This window comes from Emydura macquarii, unplaced genomic scaffold, assembly GCF_026122565.2.
Source record: "Emydura macquarii macquarii isolate MOO-44397 ecotype Brisbane River unplaced genomic scaffold, CSIRO-AGI_Emac_v2 contig_691, whole genome shotgun sequence".
NCBI lineage: Eukaryota > Metazoa > Chordata > Testudines > Chelidae > Emydura > Emydura macquarii.
Genome location: NW_027130828.1, coordinates 269837 through 288035, shown reverse-complemented (window position 1 = coordinate 288035; position 18199 = coordinate 269837). Strand labels below are relative to the sequence as shown.

The 18199-nt window shown below is 39.4% G+C and overlaps 1 protein-coding gene across 2 annotated transcripts; it reads right to left on the bottom strand.

Moving 5' to 3' along the window:
- Nucleotides 1–5337: 5337 nt before the first annotated feature.
- FBXW2 (F-box and WD repeat domain containing 2) lies at nucleotides 5338–18166 on the bottom strand. 2 transcript variants are annotated; one of them, XM_067541655.1, is made up of 8 exons: nucleotides 18131–18166; nucleotides 17770–17875; nucleotides 14785–15294; nucleotides 14215–14409; nucleotides 13102–13235; nucleotides 12045–12131; nucleotides 10701–10870; nucleotides 5338–8121 (listed from the first exon to the last, which is right to left on the bottom strand). In XM_067541655.1, exons 3-8 carry the CDS (start codon nucleotides 15272–15274, stop codon nucleotides 7833–7835), a joined length of 1365 nt encoding a protein of 454 aa, XP_067397756.1. In that variant the 5' UTR covers nucleotides 15275–15294; nucleotides 17770–17875; nucleotides 18131–18166; the 3' UTR covers nucleotides 5338–7832. The 2 variants fall into 2 exon arrangements, with proteins under 2 accessions (XP_067397756.1, XP_067397757.1); XM_067541656.1 differs by lacking the exon at nucleotides 18131–18166 and having other exon boundaries at nucleotides 17770–18043.
- Between the last annotated feature and the right edge of the window lie 33 nt (nucleotides 18167–18199).

Below are 18199 nucleotides of genomic sequence, written 5' to 3'. Positions count from 1 at the left end.
TTTTTCATATCCTCTCTCCAATAAACAAGCAAACATTTGTGTGGAGCTTAATAAGACTTTAGCCTGCCCTCCTTTGATCCTTCATCCCTTTAGAATCATTTGACATGGGGTCAGGAATAATTTATATTGACTGGGAACATGTCACCTCAGGATGGAATGCAGAGATCAAATTTCTAGATTCCATTAATGACTGCTGCTTGGAGCAGCTAGTCCTGGAACTCACAAGGGAAAAGGCAATTCTTGTTTTAGTCCTAAGTGGAGTACAGGATCTGGTCCAAGAGGTGAATATAGCTGAACCACTCGGTAATAGAGACCATAAGGTAATTAAATTTAACATCTTGTAGGGGGAAAATACCAAAGAAATCCACCACCATAGCATTTAACTTCAAAAAGTGGAACTACGCAAAAATCAGGATGCTAGTTAAACAGAAATTAAAAGGAACAGTCACAAGACTGAAATACCTGCAAGCTGCATGGAAGCTTTTATAAAACACCATAGAGGCTCATATTATTTGTATATCCCCCCAAAATTTAAAAGTAAATAAATGAGGACCAAAAAAAACCCAGAGCCATGGCTAAACAACAGAGTAAAAGAGGTGATTAGAGACCAAAAGACATCTTTTAAAAATTGGAAGTCAAATTTTACTGAGTTACGAACTGACCGGCCAACCACACATCTCATGGAATCAGAAGTATGCAATCAGACAGCAGCAGAAACCCCAACCAAATTTTAAAAAGCAAATACAGTATTGTTAAACATAAACAACTAAAATAGTAAAGTTTAAAAAAAAGATTTGACAAGTTAAGGAAACTGTTTTTGTGCTTGTTTGTTTCATTTAAATTTAAGATAGTTAAAAGCAGCATTTTTCTTCTGCATAGTAAAGTTTCAAAACTGTATTACGTCAATGTTCAGTTGTAAACTTTTGAAAGAACAACCATAATGTTTTGTTCAAAGTTATGAATATTTCTGAATTATGAACAACCTCCATTCCCGAGGTGTTCGTAAGTCTGAAGTTCCACTGTACCTCAGAAGCAGGAAGCTTGCCAATCAGTCAGTGGGGTAACTGGATTGGCCACTGTCGGAAGACAGGATATTGGGCTAGATGGACTATTGGTCTGACCTTATGGATGCTTGAGGTGCTAAAGGAGCATTTAAGGAATATAAGACCATTGCAGAAAAGCTAAATTAATTCTTTGTATCAGGCTTCAGTGCAGAGGATGTGAGAGAGATTCTCACATCTGAGCCGTTCCTTCTTCGTGACAAATCTGAGGAACTATCCCAGATTGAAGTGGCAATAGAGGAAGTTTTGGAACAAATTGGTAAAGCAATAAGTCACCAGAACCAGCTGGTATTCCCCCGAGAGTTCTGAAGGAATTCAAATATGAAATTGCAGAACTACTAACTGTGGTATGTAACCTCTTGCTTAAATCAGCCTTTTCCAGATGACTGGAAGATAGGTACTGTAACACTGATTTAAAAAAAAAAAAAAAAAAAAAAGCACCAGAGGCAATCCTGGCAATTACTAGCCAGTAACTTCAGTACCAGCAAACTGGTTTAAAATATAGTAAAAAAAAAAAAAAAAAAAAAAAAAAAATTTATCAGACACGCAGATGTAAACGGTATGTTGGAAGAGTCAAAGTGGTTTTTGTCAAAGGAAAGCGTGCCTCATCCATCCCCTTGAATTTTTTGAAGGGGTCAGCAAACAGATAGACACGGGTGATCCAGTGGAATTAGTGTACTTGGCCTATCAGAAAGCCTTTAACAGATCCCTCATCAAAGGCTCTTAAGCAAAGTAGGGAGTCATGGGATAAGAGGGAAGGCCCTCTCATTGATCAGTAACTGGTTAAAAGATAGGACTAAATGGTCAGTTTTCATGGTGGAGAGAGGTAAATAGCGGGGTCCCCCCCATAGATCTGTATGGGAACCAGTGCAGTTCAACATCTTCATCAATGATCTGGAAAAAGGAGGAGACAGTGGGGTGGAAAAGTTTGTAGATGATACAAAATTACTCAAGATAGTTAAATTCAAAGCAGACTGTGAAGAGTTACAAAGGGATCTCACAAAACTGGGTGACTTGGACAACAAAATGGCAGATGAAAGTCAATGTTGATAAATGCAAAGTAATGCTCATTGGAAAACATAATCCAACTATACATATAAAACGATTGGGTCTAAGTTAGAAAGATCTTGGTATCATTGTGGACAGTTCTCTGAAAACATCCACTCAAGGTGCAGCAGCTGTCAAAAAAGCTAACAGAATATTTCAAACCATTAGGAAAGGGATAGATGATAAAACAGAAAATATCATAATGCCCCTGCATAAATACATTGGATGCCCTCACCTTGAATACTGTATACAATTCTGGTTACCCAATCTAAAAAAAAAAAAAAAATTAGAAATGGAAAAGGTACAGAGAAGGGCAACAAAAATAGAAGCTGTTCCATACCCCTAATCATACAAGGAGAGATTTAAAAGACTGAGGCTGTTCAGCTTGGAAAAGAGACAAATGAGGTAGAACATGATAGAGGTCTATAAAATCATGAATGATGTGGAGAAAGCAAATACAGAAGTGTTATTTACCCCTTCACATAACATGCAAACAAAGAAATCACCCGATTAAATTAACAGGCAGCAGGTTTAAAGCAAACAAAAAGAAGTACTTCTGAACACAATGCTCAGTTAACCTGTGGAACTTGTTGCCAGCGGATGTTGTGAAGGTCAAAAGTATAACTGCAGTGTAAAAAAAAAAAAAATAGATAAATTCTAGGGGATAGGTCCCTCAGTGGCTATTAGCCAAGATGAACAGAGATGCAACCTTTATGCTCTGGGTGTCCCTAACTCTCTGACTGCCAGAAGGTGTGACTGGACAACCGGGCATGGATCATTCTATAATTGTCCTGGTCTATTCATTCTCTCTGAAGCATCTGCCACTGGCCACTGTTGAATGACAGAATACAGGGTTAGATGGATCATTGGTCTGACCCAGTATGGCCATTTTTATGTCCTTCATGCATTATGACCAAAAGATCTGAGGTACTAGGGAAAACATGTTCCCTAAAGGTGGTTGCTAGAGCTAGATTTAGGCATCAGTCACCAAAAGAAGTCAGGAGAAGAAATTCTAACTGGAGCCTCAAACCACTAATGAAGAGTCTCAGAGGGATGAGGAGAAAACAACTGATCAGCAACACTGGGAACTTTTTGTTTTTCAAGAAAATTGTGTGGAGTGTTTGCTGCTGAGCAATCATCCTATTAATGACATTAAAAGTTGGCAGAAAGGATGGAACCTATTCTGGCAACTACAAGGTTACTTATAGAAAAACAGAATTAGAACTACAGTAATTACTTGTTCACCCTGTACTGCTGAATTATCTTAGTTCAAGTACAAAATATTAAAATTACCTAAATTTCTTTCATGTGCAAGCTCTGCTGAAAGTAACAAAAGTAGTATGAAAATAACTGAGCAAATCTAGTTGTTTAAATCTAAACCTATATTCTATTTTCTTACAGGACAATAATATTTTATACACATTTTTGTAATTCAAAACATACATTAATTTTGTTGAATAAACAAAAAAATGCAATAAAAAGGTGTGGCATGTCTGTTTGTGAGAGTGGTTTCTTAACCTTAGATGGTATTAAAAAGGGCTGCCTTTCTCAGCTGTCCCAAATTGCCTAAAAATGATAATTGGTCTCAGGTGTGTGGAGGAGACTTTGAAAACAGAGAGCTTTTGAGGAGCAAAAGTTGGAGCTAGTCAGTTATTTGAAAGGAAGGCTGTTTTGTTTCTAGCTGGAGGAAAGAGGAGGCTTTTGAAAGCTGATCTATCAGAGGCTGCAGTCAGTTTTCCATGGTCTTTGAACCTGTCCACAATCTTTCATCTTACCATGAAGAAACAGGTACTTGTGTTTGATCCTTTACAAGTTAACCTGTAGTACTGTATTTTTTAAAATAGGCCATATGGGGAAAATAATTGAGCTATTCTAGGACTAGATTTTTTTTATACATACACACTTAGCTTTCAATGAATGGTGAGGAGGAGGGAGGAAAAATTTAAGACACCCTTTCACTAGCGTGTTTAGTAATGTGTTCATTCATGCTTTATGAATAGTGAGAGTGGTGACGTTTTGTATGCTAAGATACTAAAAGCCAAATCTGGTCTCCATGCAGAAGAACCCTGATTACTGAGGAAACATCTGGCAACGTTGTTAGGTGGTAGAGACTCCCTGCTATCTACCAGTTGGGGTGGTAGACAAGATAGCCTTGACTTCTATAAATAACTTTTACTCAAATGAAACTTTAGATTGAAGTCCCACAATCTGATCTGCCTACACGGAGCTTTACATCCCCATGGAGTTCCTTATCAGTGAGCTTTTTGTGAAGGTACAGAGCTGTCTTCACAGAGCAGACTGCAGGATTGGGGCATTAGAGAAGATGTTTAACTCATACAGGGTTTCCACATAGCATTTATGTTTTCATTCAGCAGTTTTTAATTTGACGCTTATACTACACTTTTGGGTTCCCAGTGTAAAGAAGTGAATTAACTGCTTGATACATTGTCTTTTTGGTGGCTGACCTTTTCAGAATGATTCTCAATATTTTACATATATTCCATCGAATTAAGCATTATCCAAGTAATCATCCACAGCACAGATAAGTAGCATGGTTCTGTTCATACTGCTCTTTACTAGGTCCCCGTTACATGTTTTTGTGGGGGAGAGTTCTTCATCCTCATCTCATGATGCTGCACCACTAATTAGTCAAACCCTTGTAGGTCCAGACATTGTATTTGGGGGGGGCAGGGGAAGGAGAGGGACAGAAGATGCTACAATAACAAGCAGTTCCCTGGTATCTTGGTGGTACTACTGAGCAGCACTTAAAGTGAATGGTGCCAGGTCATGAGTAGTAGTAATGTGCTTACTGAATCATCATCCATAGACCTCTATCAAACAAGCAGCATGTCCATTTAGTTTGATTTGAGTTAGCTCTTATGGTTTAACTGTTCTGTAAAGCACTGGCTGATTATATTGAGGCACTCTTTCCATTTGTCCAAATACTGTACGTACTCAATGAGATGTGGCTGTGCTAGTTCATGATGAATCTATATTTACTTGCTCAACTAAATTTGACTTACTGGTTCTTAACACAACCATTGAATAGATACACAGCATAAAGTTAAAAGATTGGTCCTACACTTACACTGGCCTAACATTCACTTAGCACAGCACATTAATGTAATTCTTTTGTAGGAGTGCTTTTTTTAACTGTCCCATTCTAGTTGTGCTTTCTCCTTGGTGGGGGAAAAAGGTAGGATAGAGGCCCATTTTGTCTTCCAAAATGTTATAGATTCAAAATCTCTTGAAATGGATGGTGTGCTAATTGGCAAAGCACCTATCATGCTCTTTGGAAATCTAGAGTGATGATCTCTGACAACCACCCTTAATTTTTGTGTCTCACAATGTTTCCAAAATTCCTCTCAGACTTGTAGTACTTAAAGTGGCAACTGCTCTGTTTCTTGCTAGTGGCACTCCCTAGTAAGGGCCCTCCCCATATTCTTATTCTGTAGTTTAAACGAGGTTCAAACTAAACTTTAGGAATGCATTCAGCCACTTGGTTTCATAGGGGAGCACATATTCATAAGCCCTATTTCCACTCTGAGCTCTCATAACTCATGCAACTACTGCCCAAATAATGGTTTACATTTTTCTGAAGAGTGAGACGATATGGGGCTTGAAAAATTAACTTTAAAAAAAGATTGATTTCATATCCATTGTCCTCAGTCCTGCTACACAAAATGAGGGTTAAAAATTATTTTCCAAAAACCTTCTTAAGGAGTGATGTGACACCATGACTAAACTGACAGTTCACCCATATTTGTTTCATCTGATTGGCTGTGGTGATTAGCTGACCCTGTGCCTCGGCCACAATGATGTGAAGTTTCAAAAAAAAAAAGTGAATGTCACTCCTCAACACACTACGTCTGCAATCAAGTTGTGTATTTTCACCTGTCTCAACAAAAAACAAGTTACCATAGTAAAGAGGTGGATGGTTCAGGTGTTAGGGCCTGGTTTTAGACACAAGAAACCTGGGATCAATTATCTTTTTGTGTAACATGCTAAGTCATGTAGGTCCAGATCCTCAAAGATATTTAGGCATGTAATTCTGACTGAAATCAATGGGCATGAGGTGCTTAAACACCTTTTGAGGCTCTAGTCCTCACTTCCCTATCTGCAAAAAGAGAAGTACAGTACCGCCCTATGAAACGGGTGATGTGAGGATACATACATTAGAAGTGCTTAGCTATTACAGTGTGAGGATCATGTAAATGTGTTGTGTAAAGGACAGTCAATCTTTAAAGAGCCTTACATTTAAAAGTGGTGTAAAAATAGACAGTGAGGGGAAATTTTATTTTCAAAATGTAGAAACGCAGTTCTAAAGCAAAGGAGTCAGGTAGTGATGGATACAACTTTTAAATATAAAAATCAGATTTGCCTACTATTTGAATACCTACTATTAAAAATATTTACTAAAAATCTTCTCCCTACATTAGTCAGGCCTAGTGAAACTGATCAGAGAAGAGTATAATGGATTTAGTTCTATTCTTTCATGTTTAGAACTCCTGAACTCTTATGAAAATAGGGTTATATTCACAGTGTCACAATTTTCATCCCTACTGTCCAATCCAGATTTAACAGGTATGTCTGTACTCATTAGCACTCATTCTGTTGGATGGTGGACAGCCTTTAGATGTCACTAAACACACAATGCATGGAGCCTAAAGCCTGCTGCCTAGGACTTAAATAAGACTATTCCCTTCCCTTAATATTCTTCTTAAATGTATGGATTAAACTGTGCTCTGACAATCGAATTCTAGAAAATATTTATGCAATGCTAATAAAGCCATAATGGGTAAACACTTGGAGAATTTTGTACAAATAAATATTCCATGTTTCAGTCCCTGAGCAAAGACCAAGACATAGTTCAGAATATTTATTCAATAACTGTGCAATGGCACATTAAACCAGCAGGTTGGTTTTATTGTGTTGTATACTCTCCATCCACGAAGAGATTGTTTTTCACACTTCACTGCTAGGATGGAAGTGGCACAAAAATAAATACTCTCTAAGTTCAAATCCTGCAGTAATGTATGCTGTTTATGACAAAGAATTTGCCCCATCTGGCCAAGGGAAGGGAATATCACATCAACACAGCCCTGTACTTAAATAGAAATCAGCTATTGCTGTAATCAAGAAATATTCTGATAGTGGCAAAAGGACGTTACTGATTCCTTGACTTCAGGTGACAACAGTTTACAGTTACAATAAGGAGAAACCAAGTTCCTGAAGAGGCTGATTGAGGAAACCATGCAGTTGTGGAGTGAGTATTCTGTGTTCTGATGCAGTTTTAGTATTGTGATTAGCACTTGCCTTTGAATGTATAAAAGCCTGTCCTACTAATATAGTAGCTTCACCTTCTGTTTCAGCAAAAGATATAGGGCAGAAGTCTTTCAGATCAAATACCATTTCATTTTAGACTTAACTGATAGATCTGAGTGATTTAAACTTTATAATCTATACTTTGTCAAGAAAGCCCAAATATGTATGCTTAAATATAAGTACAGATGAAATTCAGTGACAAATATTGTTAACATGCTGTGTTGTATTATGTCAAAACAAGCCCATCCCTCCCAAATGCCCTAGAAAATAAAAAATAAATGATTGTGCATTGCATGATGATACCATTAGGTGTGCAACTTTGGTTCATGCAAAGTCTTCTTTCATGGACACACTGCTGCCAGTCCCAGATTTATGAAGATCCTGCCATATGCCACCTCTTCAACCATGTTCTTTCCACAATACCAAATGAATACTGTGGTCTGGCATGCTGGTGGCAAAAACCAGGCCCGTGTCATTTTGGCCATCTAGTCCATTTAGCCAAGACATTTCACCAGCCAAAAAGCTCGAACCTCTCTTTGACTTCCTATATTCTGGCAGTGGCCAGCGGCTAATTAGTTTTTCTGTCCTCAAGTCCATTATATACAAGTATTTGTTATCAAACAATAGGGCAAATATATTTCCAAAGCCCAGTAAGGACAAGTTTGCAAAGTCAGGAGGTTTGATGACCCTGAAAGACAAGACAGTGTTTAAATCAGAATCTGTATCACTGTATATTACCTAGCTTGCCTTATTCCCTTCATTCCCTATATGCATCTACAGAGAAAGAAAAATGGAATCTAAGAAAAGAATGATTTAAGGAATAAATACATATGAGTTTCCCTAAAGAGCTGCTAATACACCCTAATCCAGGTCTGTAATTCCAGTTCAGGCTCTGTGTATTTAAGATTGCCCATTTCAAACTTCATGACTGTGGATCTTAACCAAAAGCCTTCCTCTTAATATCAGACTTGGTTTTGGTTAACTTTCCATGAGGAAGGACTGCATTAATTCACTGTGGTACCACACATCCTAAATGTGTAGGCACTTTTAGTTTACAGAAAGCTTGCCATCCTTAGAAATCCAATGAAGGAATCTGTGAAATTTTTGTAGCTCAAGTGTCATTCCAATTTTTAAAAAGGCACAAACCAGTCAAGATAGTTGTATCTGAAAATAAGGGAAGAAAGGTTGGCATAAATCTATTTAGGGAATTCAGTATTGTTTTGGCAAGGTCAAACAAGAATGTAATGCCCCCTCGTGATCTCAGGCAGAAATGCAGCTGACTTATAAAAAATATCTAATTTGAGATGCTGATTAACTATTTACATTAATAATCTGTCTTTTGTCGGGCAGTGACTGTCTCAAGGTAATATTACTCTTCACTTGTTACTAGCATCTTAGATTAACAGTGGTTTAAAAAAGTATTCCCCTTCCTGACTCTTTGATATTTATTTTTTTTCACTTCACACATTGTGGACAGGGAAATCTACTCTTTCCTTTAGGAGAAGGGAAGACAGTTAGGTGTTAGTTACAAAGAGGAGGTCTCATTATAAAACCTAGAAAGAATACAGGACAGGATGAGTCTGGAGCCAGTTTTACCCTTCCCACCCCTCTCCCACAGCTCTCAATTTAGCTTTTCTATTGTTGGTTAGAAATCTGTATGATAATTTAAAATGCGCTTAGTACTGGTGGTAGAGAAGAGTGTCTTTTGGAAATGAATATTAAGACAAGTTATTTAGTTCCCTTGCAACTCAGCCTTTTTCTAGTATAGGAAACTAGAGAGGCACAAAGCAGAAACAAGAGGATGCTAGTGGCTCTCTCCAAGCTGAAATAAATTAAAACTGCTTTAACAGATTAAATTTTAAACTTTTTTTTAGGTTAATAATCCAGTCAGACTATTTGTATGACACTAACAGCAATCAGGGCCTTAATGTGCTCATCACCATACAAAGTGAGATTCATTGTCTTTTAAGTTTATAATGCAAATAGAAAGCAATTAAACAGTGATTTCATTTGGGGAACAAAATTACATTTGCTATCTTCAACGTATCCTTAATCTTTTTTTTTTTCTTTTTTAAAAAGTGGTTTCCTTAAACAGGAACCCTCGAGCTGAAATGCTTATACTCAAGTGCCAAATTGAAAAACATAGGGTAAGATTTTCAAAAGCTGCCTACGCCTTTGGACCCAGATTCTCAAAAGATCCTTGGGTGCCTAACTCCCATTGATTTCAGTAGGAGGTAGACTCCTACATACCCTTTGAGGATCTCGGTCTTGAAGCCCAAATCTCACTGAAAGTCAGTGAGACTTAAGCACTTCTGAAAACTGTACCCAGTGTTCCTAAGAGGAAATCCCTCACTTCTATGGAGTTCTCTCCCTTCTGCCCTAGAGGCTGCTCTAGAACCACGCCTTCTTCTTAGAAAATGTTCCACAAAGTTATATTTGAAGCCAGGTTAAGAGGTGAAATTACCCAAAGACAGGTAACCAAAGGAAAATTGTGCTTTTCTTTTGGGTTAGAGCCACAGTTGGTTGAATGATCTAGTCTCCTTCAAGCCACTATAGTTAGAGATGTCAGTATTTCCATAATAAATCCTATTCTTGGGAAATTATGATCTTGGATGTCAACACTATTCTGGGACTGAGCATACAATTAAGAGTAAGGCCCGAACAGACTTTAATCATCTCTTCTGACAACCCCACCTGCAGTTTGCAGGATATTTGACTACATCATTCCACTAAATTCTTAGGGGTTTTATGATACAATGTCTCAAGCTCAACACTACCACCAGAGGGATGGTCCTTATGCTGCCTCCTCCCACCAAATGGCTCCCCAGTGTGGTCAAATGAGTCACTACAGAGCAATGAGATATTCTCCCTCCGGAAGCAAGCTCCCTGCCACTGCTGGTTCTTATTTACACAACTGCAGTGAACCAGGTCAGTGATTTAGACCGAAAAGTCACAATATAGACTATTCCCATCAGAAACAGAAGGGGGTATTAGAGCCTACGGGGCAAGATAGAACTAGTGTAACAGTGGATTATGCAATAATTGACAGAGTAAGGCCTATTTTGTTAAACTAGGATGAAAGTGGGTCAATTAAATCCAAGTACATGTTTATAACATTTTCACATCAAGATTGTGTGTGATATGCAGCCACTGTGTTCTATATCTGTGTTTCCAGGAAGTCTACCCTACCGATTTTCAACAAGATTGTTTTTTAAACCTCAACAGTAAAGCTTCACATTCACATTAGTCTCAAACTGAAAGATTTACCTGAGAATATCATAGCTGGCAAAGTCCCACTGGTACAATCCTAGAGCTGAACTGCACACTATGTATTTACCATCAAAGTGCAGTCTGGGCTGCAGTGAGATGCTGCGATCTTCAGATACAGTCAGGGTTTTTAAGCATTTGCAGTTTATTTCTCTTCCAATAGGCCAAATCTACAATTAAAAAAAATCCAGTTTCTCAGACTATAAAGCAAGGGTGTCAAACATACGGCCCGCGGGCCGAACCTTTTTGGTCCAGCCAGTTTTTTTGAGACATGCTGCTGCCCAAAGTGAAGGCATTGGCACTTAAAGAGATTTCTCTGCCTACGGCATTGCCAGTTTAAGAGTCCGTGAAATGTCTTAAAGCATCGATGCTGGACGCAGAGAAATCCCTTAAAGCGGCAATGCACTCAGTCTGGCAACACAGTCCCCTGCGAAATCCCGCCGCCGAAAAGGGCTGATGCCACGCCACCAAAAAGGGGAAGTTGGCCTGAATTTTTCGGCAGAAGGTATTGCATGGCCCCTGTGAAGTGCAGTTTATGAGAATTTGGCCCAACACCATCAGCAAGTTTGACACCCCTGCTATAAAGCATCGCAATCTGTAAATTGCTACATGAACAAACGGACAATGATTGCTTTGCACTTGTTTATGTGGTGGTCATTCTGGACCACCACCAACTAGTGAATTTAAACATATTTCAGACAATTTCTGGAAGTGGAGTTCCTGACTACAGAAAGCACTTGGTGGTTTTGGGTTTCCTTGCTTTCAGTCTACAGAAGAATAGTAATATTGATAGTATGTGTCTTAGTATGTGTGTGTTTTTTGGTTAATACTCGAAGTCTCTTGCATACAGATTAAGTGAACAAAAACAACAGGCTAGGTTTAGCAATAACAAATGTTTCATCAAAAAACATTGCTAGTCCTCTTAACTGTATTAGCTTTCTCTACCCAATCAGAAGATTAATAAAGTCCCAGTGAGCACACTTATGAGAAACATTGTGCAGCTCTAACTCCTCCCCCACAACCCATACACATCTCTACTGAAGAAGCGTTTGCAACAAAGTACATTTGGCAGGGACTGAAGGCACTTGGACTTATGCCTTACTAGAAACTCAGTCTATCCATTTAATTCACACCCAGCCATTTGGTACTCAGTCTTAAAACATGAAGAAAAGCACAGAACCACTACTAGCTTTCAAAGACCTGTTTTTCTTATATACAACTCTTCACTGATGGATTTTTCTATGCGGCCTATGTGCTCTTAAAAGCTCCAAGGCATGCCCTAAATGCAGAAAATACTATACTTCCCTGCACTGTGGTACATATTTAGACAGACACAGTACATACCTTGATTTCATACTTATCTGCACTTAAAAGAATATAATCCCCAGGATTATGCATGAGAGATTTAACTTTACACTTCTGCAAAACCACCTGCAATTGAAGAAATAGTTAAACAGGTCTAGACCTCACTAAACAGATTCCTTATTTTGTAAGATGTTAAATTACCTATCCAAATTTAGTCTAAAAATGTCTCTGGTTTGACATTTTGAGTAATGGAGATTTAAATACAATTCTGCTATCATTGTGCCTTTGGGGCACAGGTTCTTTTAAGGAAGAATACTTAGTCATCAAAAAGAAACCCAGAACAAGTAAGTCTTTGTGTTCCCTCTGCTGACAACTCACTGATAGAAAACCCTTTCATGTTAAACTGGGCATTAGAATCCCCCTGAGCAGCTAAGAACTAAGCATTCCAGTTTCCTTATTTAAGAAAACTATGTTCACCTTTATTTTGACTGTACACTTTACAGACAAGCAGCACTTTTTTCATTGTATTTATACCTTTCAGGGTAGCTTGGCTTCAGTACAATCACACTTTTTCCTGGAATCAGACACTGAACCCTAATCATTCCATTCACTTTTCAATAAGTACTATTTCATGTAAGTGGATTGAAAGTTTTAACTGTAACTTTGCTAAGTGCCTCTGCTGCTGAAATGTAGTTGTAGCCATGTTAGTCTCAAGATATTAGCGAGACAAGGAGGGTGAGGTAACTACTTTTAGTACCATTCCCAGACCTGAAGAGCTCTGTGGCTCAAAAGCTTGTCTCTCTCACTAAAAGAAGTTGGTTCAATAAAAGATATTACCTTCCCCCACCTTACCTCTCTTCTGCTGAAAGGTTATTTTGTAACATCTTAACAGCAATTTTCTTTGATGAATCACAAATGACAACCCCTTTGTCAAGTGCTGATCTCTGATGATGGTTACTGACAGCCCACCCCTCCCCCACACCCTCCATGGGTGCAAGTGAAAGAGTACCACTTGAGGAGACATGGGATGTGTGCAAAACACACACAGGCATGGTGTCTTGCAAAGCAAGATTTGACTACATTAAGTCAAACCTACCTTAGTGACCCATTCAGTGTGTCCAGTAAGTGTATTCAGGCACATCCCTGTTGATAAGGCCCATACTTTCACAGTGAAGTCTGCAGAACCACTGACCAGAACATCAAGTTCATCGTTGTAATCCACACTAAAAACTACAAGCAAGAAGGATTTTCAATGAATAGCACTACCCTCCACATGTATCCACCTCAGATAAGAATTACCAGGCCAAGACTAATAACTTCAATCTTCAAAGGTTCTAATAGTTCAAACAGACTGAATGGTTACTTTAAATTTGGATACATTAATCTGTTGTTTTCACCCCTTAAAGCTTAGATCCTGAGGCTATTGGTTCTTCTCCATGAAGTTATCTCAGTATCTCAATTAGCAGGGTTTTTGGGTTTTTTTTGACTGGTGTATGAATTAAGTGTAGAATAATCTAGTTATTTAGGCCAGTCCCCATTGTAGGTGTTCTAGAAGTCATTTTGTTTTAAATATCCTACTTCTGAAAAGTCTTAGCTCATCCAAAAAGAAAGTTTACTACATTTAAAACCTCAACTGTTCTGTTGGGCAGTCTCCTGTCATTTCGTGAAGGATGAATTTCTAAATGGGCATGTTTACACAGCAAGATTAGTAAATTCCAGATACCCTTTCAACTCAAAAGGGCAAACTGTGGTTCCAGGGACCAGCCCAAATAACCAAGTTGTACATGAAGGAGACTTGCAAGAGGGATGGAGAGAGGGTGTGGAGCTGCAGCTGCTACTGCAACCTATTATATCTGCTGTTATCCCCTCCACAGGAAGAGAGATGTGAGGGGTCCCCCAGCTTATGATGTAGAGGCCCGGGTGAATTATGCTCCATGTCAGACTGAGCAGGCACCAAATATTCTGTCGGCTACCTAGTAGAACTATGCCACTTGTATTGTGTCCATGTCCCTACAGGCCAGGGTGTACCTAAGCCTAGAACTTACGCCAAAGATGAGAGATACATGATTCACAATATTAAACTTGCACACAGCAGAAGTAGCAGTGTCTCATGTACAACGGTTCAACTCCAATCTCAATTTCTAATTTGACTGGGACAAATTCACAATTTGACTGATGGACTTAAAAGTTGAATAAGAGCTCAACATACCTGCACCTGTGTGCCCTCTGAAATGTTGGATCTTGGCCCCTGAGCTCCATTCCCAACAGGCTACTGTGTTATCAAAGGATCCTGTTACAAGCTTTTGTTCATCAAACTTCACTGTAGCGCAAGTGTGTGTCTGGATACCATATATGCACTGCCCTGTGCTTACATCCCACAGCTTTGCAGACAAGTCATCTGAACCTACAGTTTAAGAACAAGATAGCTGGGCACATTAAAGTGACATCTAATTTCCAATCTTATACTGGACTTTTCATCATGTTTGTCTAAAATGAAGTATTTCCTCATTAAATAAGTCACCCTACATGAGTGGGAAAGTCCTCATTTTCAGGGACTGATGAAGTCTCAACATTACACTGAAACACAACGGCAATAGTTTTAACTTAAGTGTTAGGTGCCTGGCCTCCCAGCTTCCCACCTTCACTCCTTGCAATTCCGTCCCTCCTCAGCACTGCTATCAGATTAAACAAACTATATTGTTACCAAACAAATAGTAAAGCTCAAAGATGAGAAATGTTTAAGCATCATAATAGACTCCAAGGCTACTGGGCTTCCTACCTGTACAAAGAAGTCCATCTTTATAGTAAAGTGCATATACTCTGGCACTGTGTCCAATTAATGAGGATGTCTCAAAGGCTTCATGGTCCTTCAGTTGCTTCATTCTTAAAATAGCCTTCAAGTAAACCTTCTTCCAGTGCAGAGGATCCTGAACAGAATCATCTATCTGCCAACCCAAGTTTTTACAAGCAGTTTGCCATACCTCTGTACAGGCACTTATAACCTTATTCCACTGTTTTGACACGAGGCAACATGTGAGTAAGGTTTGAGGATCAAGCCATTTTAACAAATAAAAACTGAGTTCCAGTGGAAGGAGTTTGAGGAAGTCTCGCTTGAGGAGAATCTCTAGGTTATTGGAGAGGTGCCTGAGCTGCACTGCTCCACTCAAGCTAATCAGGTGATCCAGAGTTTCATTTTTCTGCAAGTCCGTCAGAGAGAGAAATGTAACAGAAATGTTATCAAGCCATGCTTCAAAGTCCTTTTTCTCCATAAGGTTATGGAAAAATTTACCTGTGATATATCAAAATACTGCATTAGTTCTGTTAAAAAAGAATGTAAAAATTTCTCATCTTTAATCATTTGATTTATCAGGATTCTCAACTTCACATATTGATGTCAGTGTACAAAAAAGAAACCTTTCAGGCATTCAATAGATAAATATAGAACATTTGCAAAGTAGATTCAATGGTTTTAGGAAATATATTTGGCCATAGAAAGTTAATGTTTGTCTATTACTAAGGACTAGTTTTGTGATTACAGGGAAAACTGTGCTTTAGATCCCTTTTAGTCCCTTTTGAGTATAGGCCTCACTACCTTCACCCCTCTTTGGGTAGAACCATGCCATTCAACTATGCTGGGCCTAGATCTCTGAGTAGCAGCTGCCCTGTTTCCCAATGTGTTAATGCAACAGGTCCAGGTGGGTTTTTCATTTGTAAGCCCTTCCATTAAACAGCTTCTTCAAAACAAAACACAAGGGTAAAACCAATGAATATCTATATGTATATTTTCCCTTACCTAACCCTTAATCTTTCCTTGCCAACTTTTAGGTATGTTTTATCTAGCTCATTAGTTCCATCTCTGGGTTGGGAGAAGCAGGCTGTTGTGTTTCAGTCTGCATCTCTCCTGGCATGCCGTCAGCTCTCACTGATGCTCCCTGGCAATTCACTCAACCTACTCTCTTTTCTAGGCCTGAAGTCCTGCAATGATTAAGTAGCCTCCTTTGATCCTAGGTTTAGTCTTGGGAAGAGTAAACCATTCTAACTTGGATGGAGCCAGGTAGGTAGCTTCTTCCCAATTAATGGCTCACCCATTGTTTATCTTCACTCCTTTTGAAGCTGTTTACTCCAAGGGTCTCTGTCACTGTTTCTTATCCTGTGGGTTTCCTCCTTATAGCTTCCTTTGATTTAACTCTATGGAATCAGGCAGGATATCACACCAAAACTGAGGTACATAAGATTTTATGCATAGCCTCCATAAGATACAGATTCTTAAAGGCATAGACAAATAAGCAACACTTCAAGCAGAAGTCACTAAAAATCACCATGAGTTATATTCTTTCAAAGAGTCTCTCGCTAGCCAGTTACACTGGTTAACCTATTAGACAGCTAGTTGAACCTACTCTCTAGAAATCAAAATCCAACGTACTGAAAAGGCATTAATTTAAGACCACAAGAATCTGTAATAAATTTGTCTCTAATAGCAAATATTTTTTAAAAAAGATGCGTCCTAAAAGCATTCCAAGGAGAAAGGATAAAGAATAGTTGTGAAGGCTTTTATGAAGATATTACATGATCCAGACTGTATCTATCCATAGCCTCCCCTATGCTAGGAAAACGTAGCTTTTTCTGCACCAGTGCTACAAAGAACAGAAGTTATTGTGCAGAGAGAAGTCTTTTTAATACTATGTAAATCTGTTCAGTCTACACCATAGTTTCCACTGTTGACACAGCATTGGTGCAACAAAATACCTACAGGTTTTCCCAAACATAGACAATGACAAAGCGACAGCAGACTTGTATGAAGAACAGCTTATTTTACAGGCACATTCACCTATTGGTAACAAGAATTTACTTCTCTCAAGATTAATAATGGCTTCCAAATTAATAGAAGTCAAATATTTGGAAGTGCTTATATCACTTTTGGTTTAATTAAGTGCTTCGTATTTATTGTAGATGAGTAAAAGGAAAGTTAATTACAGAAAAACAGCTGACATTATGACCACAGTTTAACATTGGTTTTGTTCATTTCTCACAGTTACTTCCGTCATCCTCTGGTGAAGGGTTTTCATGTAAAGACTATATCAGCTCCTTAAAATCTCTTAACCTTGTTTGGTGTATGCAGATGATAGCTAGAGCCAGTAGTTATCTTATATGGACCAAGAAATGAAACTCAATCCTATGTTTTCTTTTAACCAAAATCTGTGCTGGTTTCTGACTAGTTATTCTAAATATTTTGAGTAGAACAAAAAGCTTTAAAATACAGGTTGGCCCACCCATTTCTTGTGTATAGAAATGTTGCAAAAATTGTTATCTGAGTTTTCCAGCATTTGTTTCGTTACTGATTTTGGTCAAGCCGCTAACTTAACAGTCTATTGCTTTTAGTGTCAGTGGTAATAAATAATGTGTTACACATACAGTTTGCCAAATACAGAACAGACTCCAATAATCAGACACTTTCTGACCACTTTTCTGTCAAAACCTGCTCATCCAGGCAACTTCTCGCAAGGCTTGCTAAAACCTGGACTATGTAAAAGTGTAGCCCTTTGTTAAAGGACAAACGTAGCACCAGCTGTATAACGATTTCCAGCCTGGGCACGCTTGCAGGCCAGAACTCGGTTTTCACTGATTCCAAGGCCAGGAAGGCGCATGGTGATCGAGTGTGTGTGGTGACTGTGTAAGCGTGGGGAGGGCGAAGGCAGCAAGGCAGGCTGGCCAGCTACGCTGTGCAGTGCGGAACGCCCCTGGCTGGGGAAACGGGAACACTTACTTTAGATAGCTGTCAGGCGCAGGGAGTCTCTCGGCAGACAGCAGCCACGGCTCACTTGGCTCCCCGGAGCCCAGCAGGCGCTGGGATTCCTCTGCAGCCATTTCTCCTGCAGCAGCGAAAGGGAGATTCGGTCATTACCTCGTCAACAACCCCAGCCACGCCGCTGCACCCCAGGCTCCCGCCCAGCGGGCGATGGCCGAGGCCTTGGGACCCCATGCCTCGATCCCTTCCCGTGGCCCCCGCGGAGGTCAGCGGGGCCTTGCGATTGCGAGGAGGCAGCTGGGACCCTGCGGGATGAAGTCGGGTCCTGCCCCGCCCCTCCCCCAGGGGTCGAACCTGCCGCCACCAGACCAGATCCTACCGCAGACTCCACAGCTTCGGCCAGCCCGAGCGGCTTCCGGCGCGTCGACGTCATCGTCCTGCGCCCTGG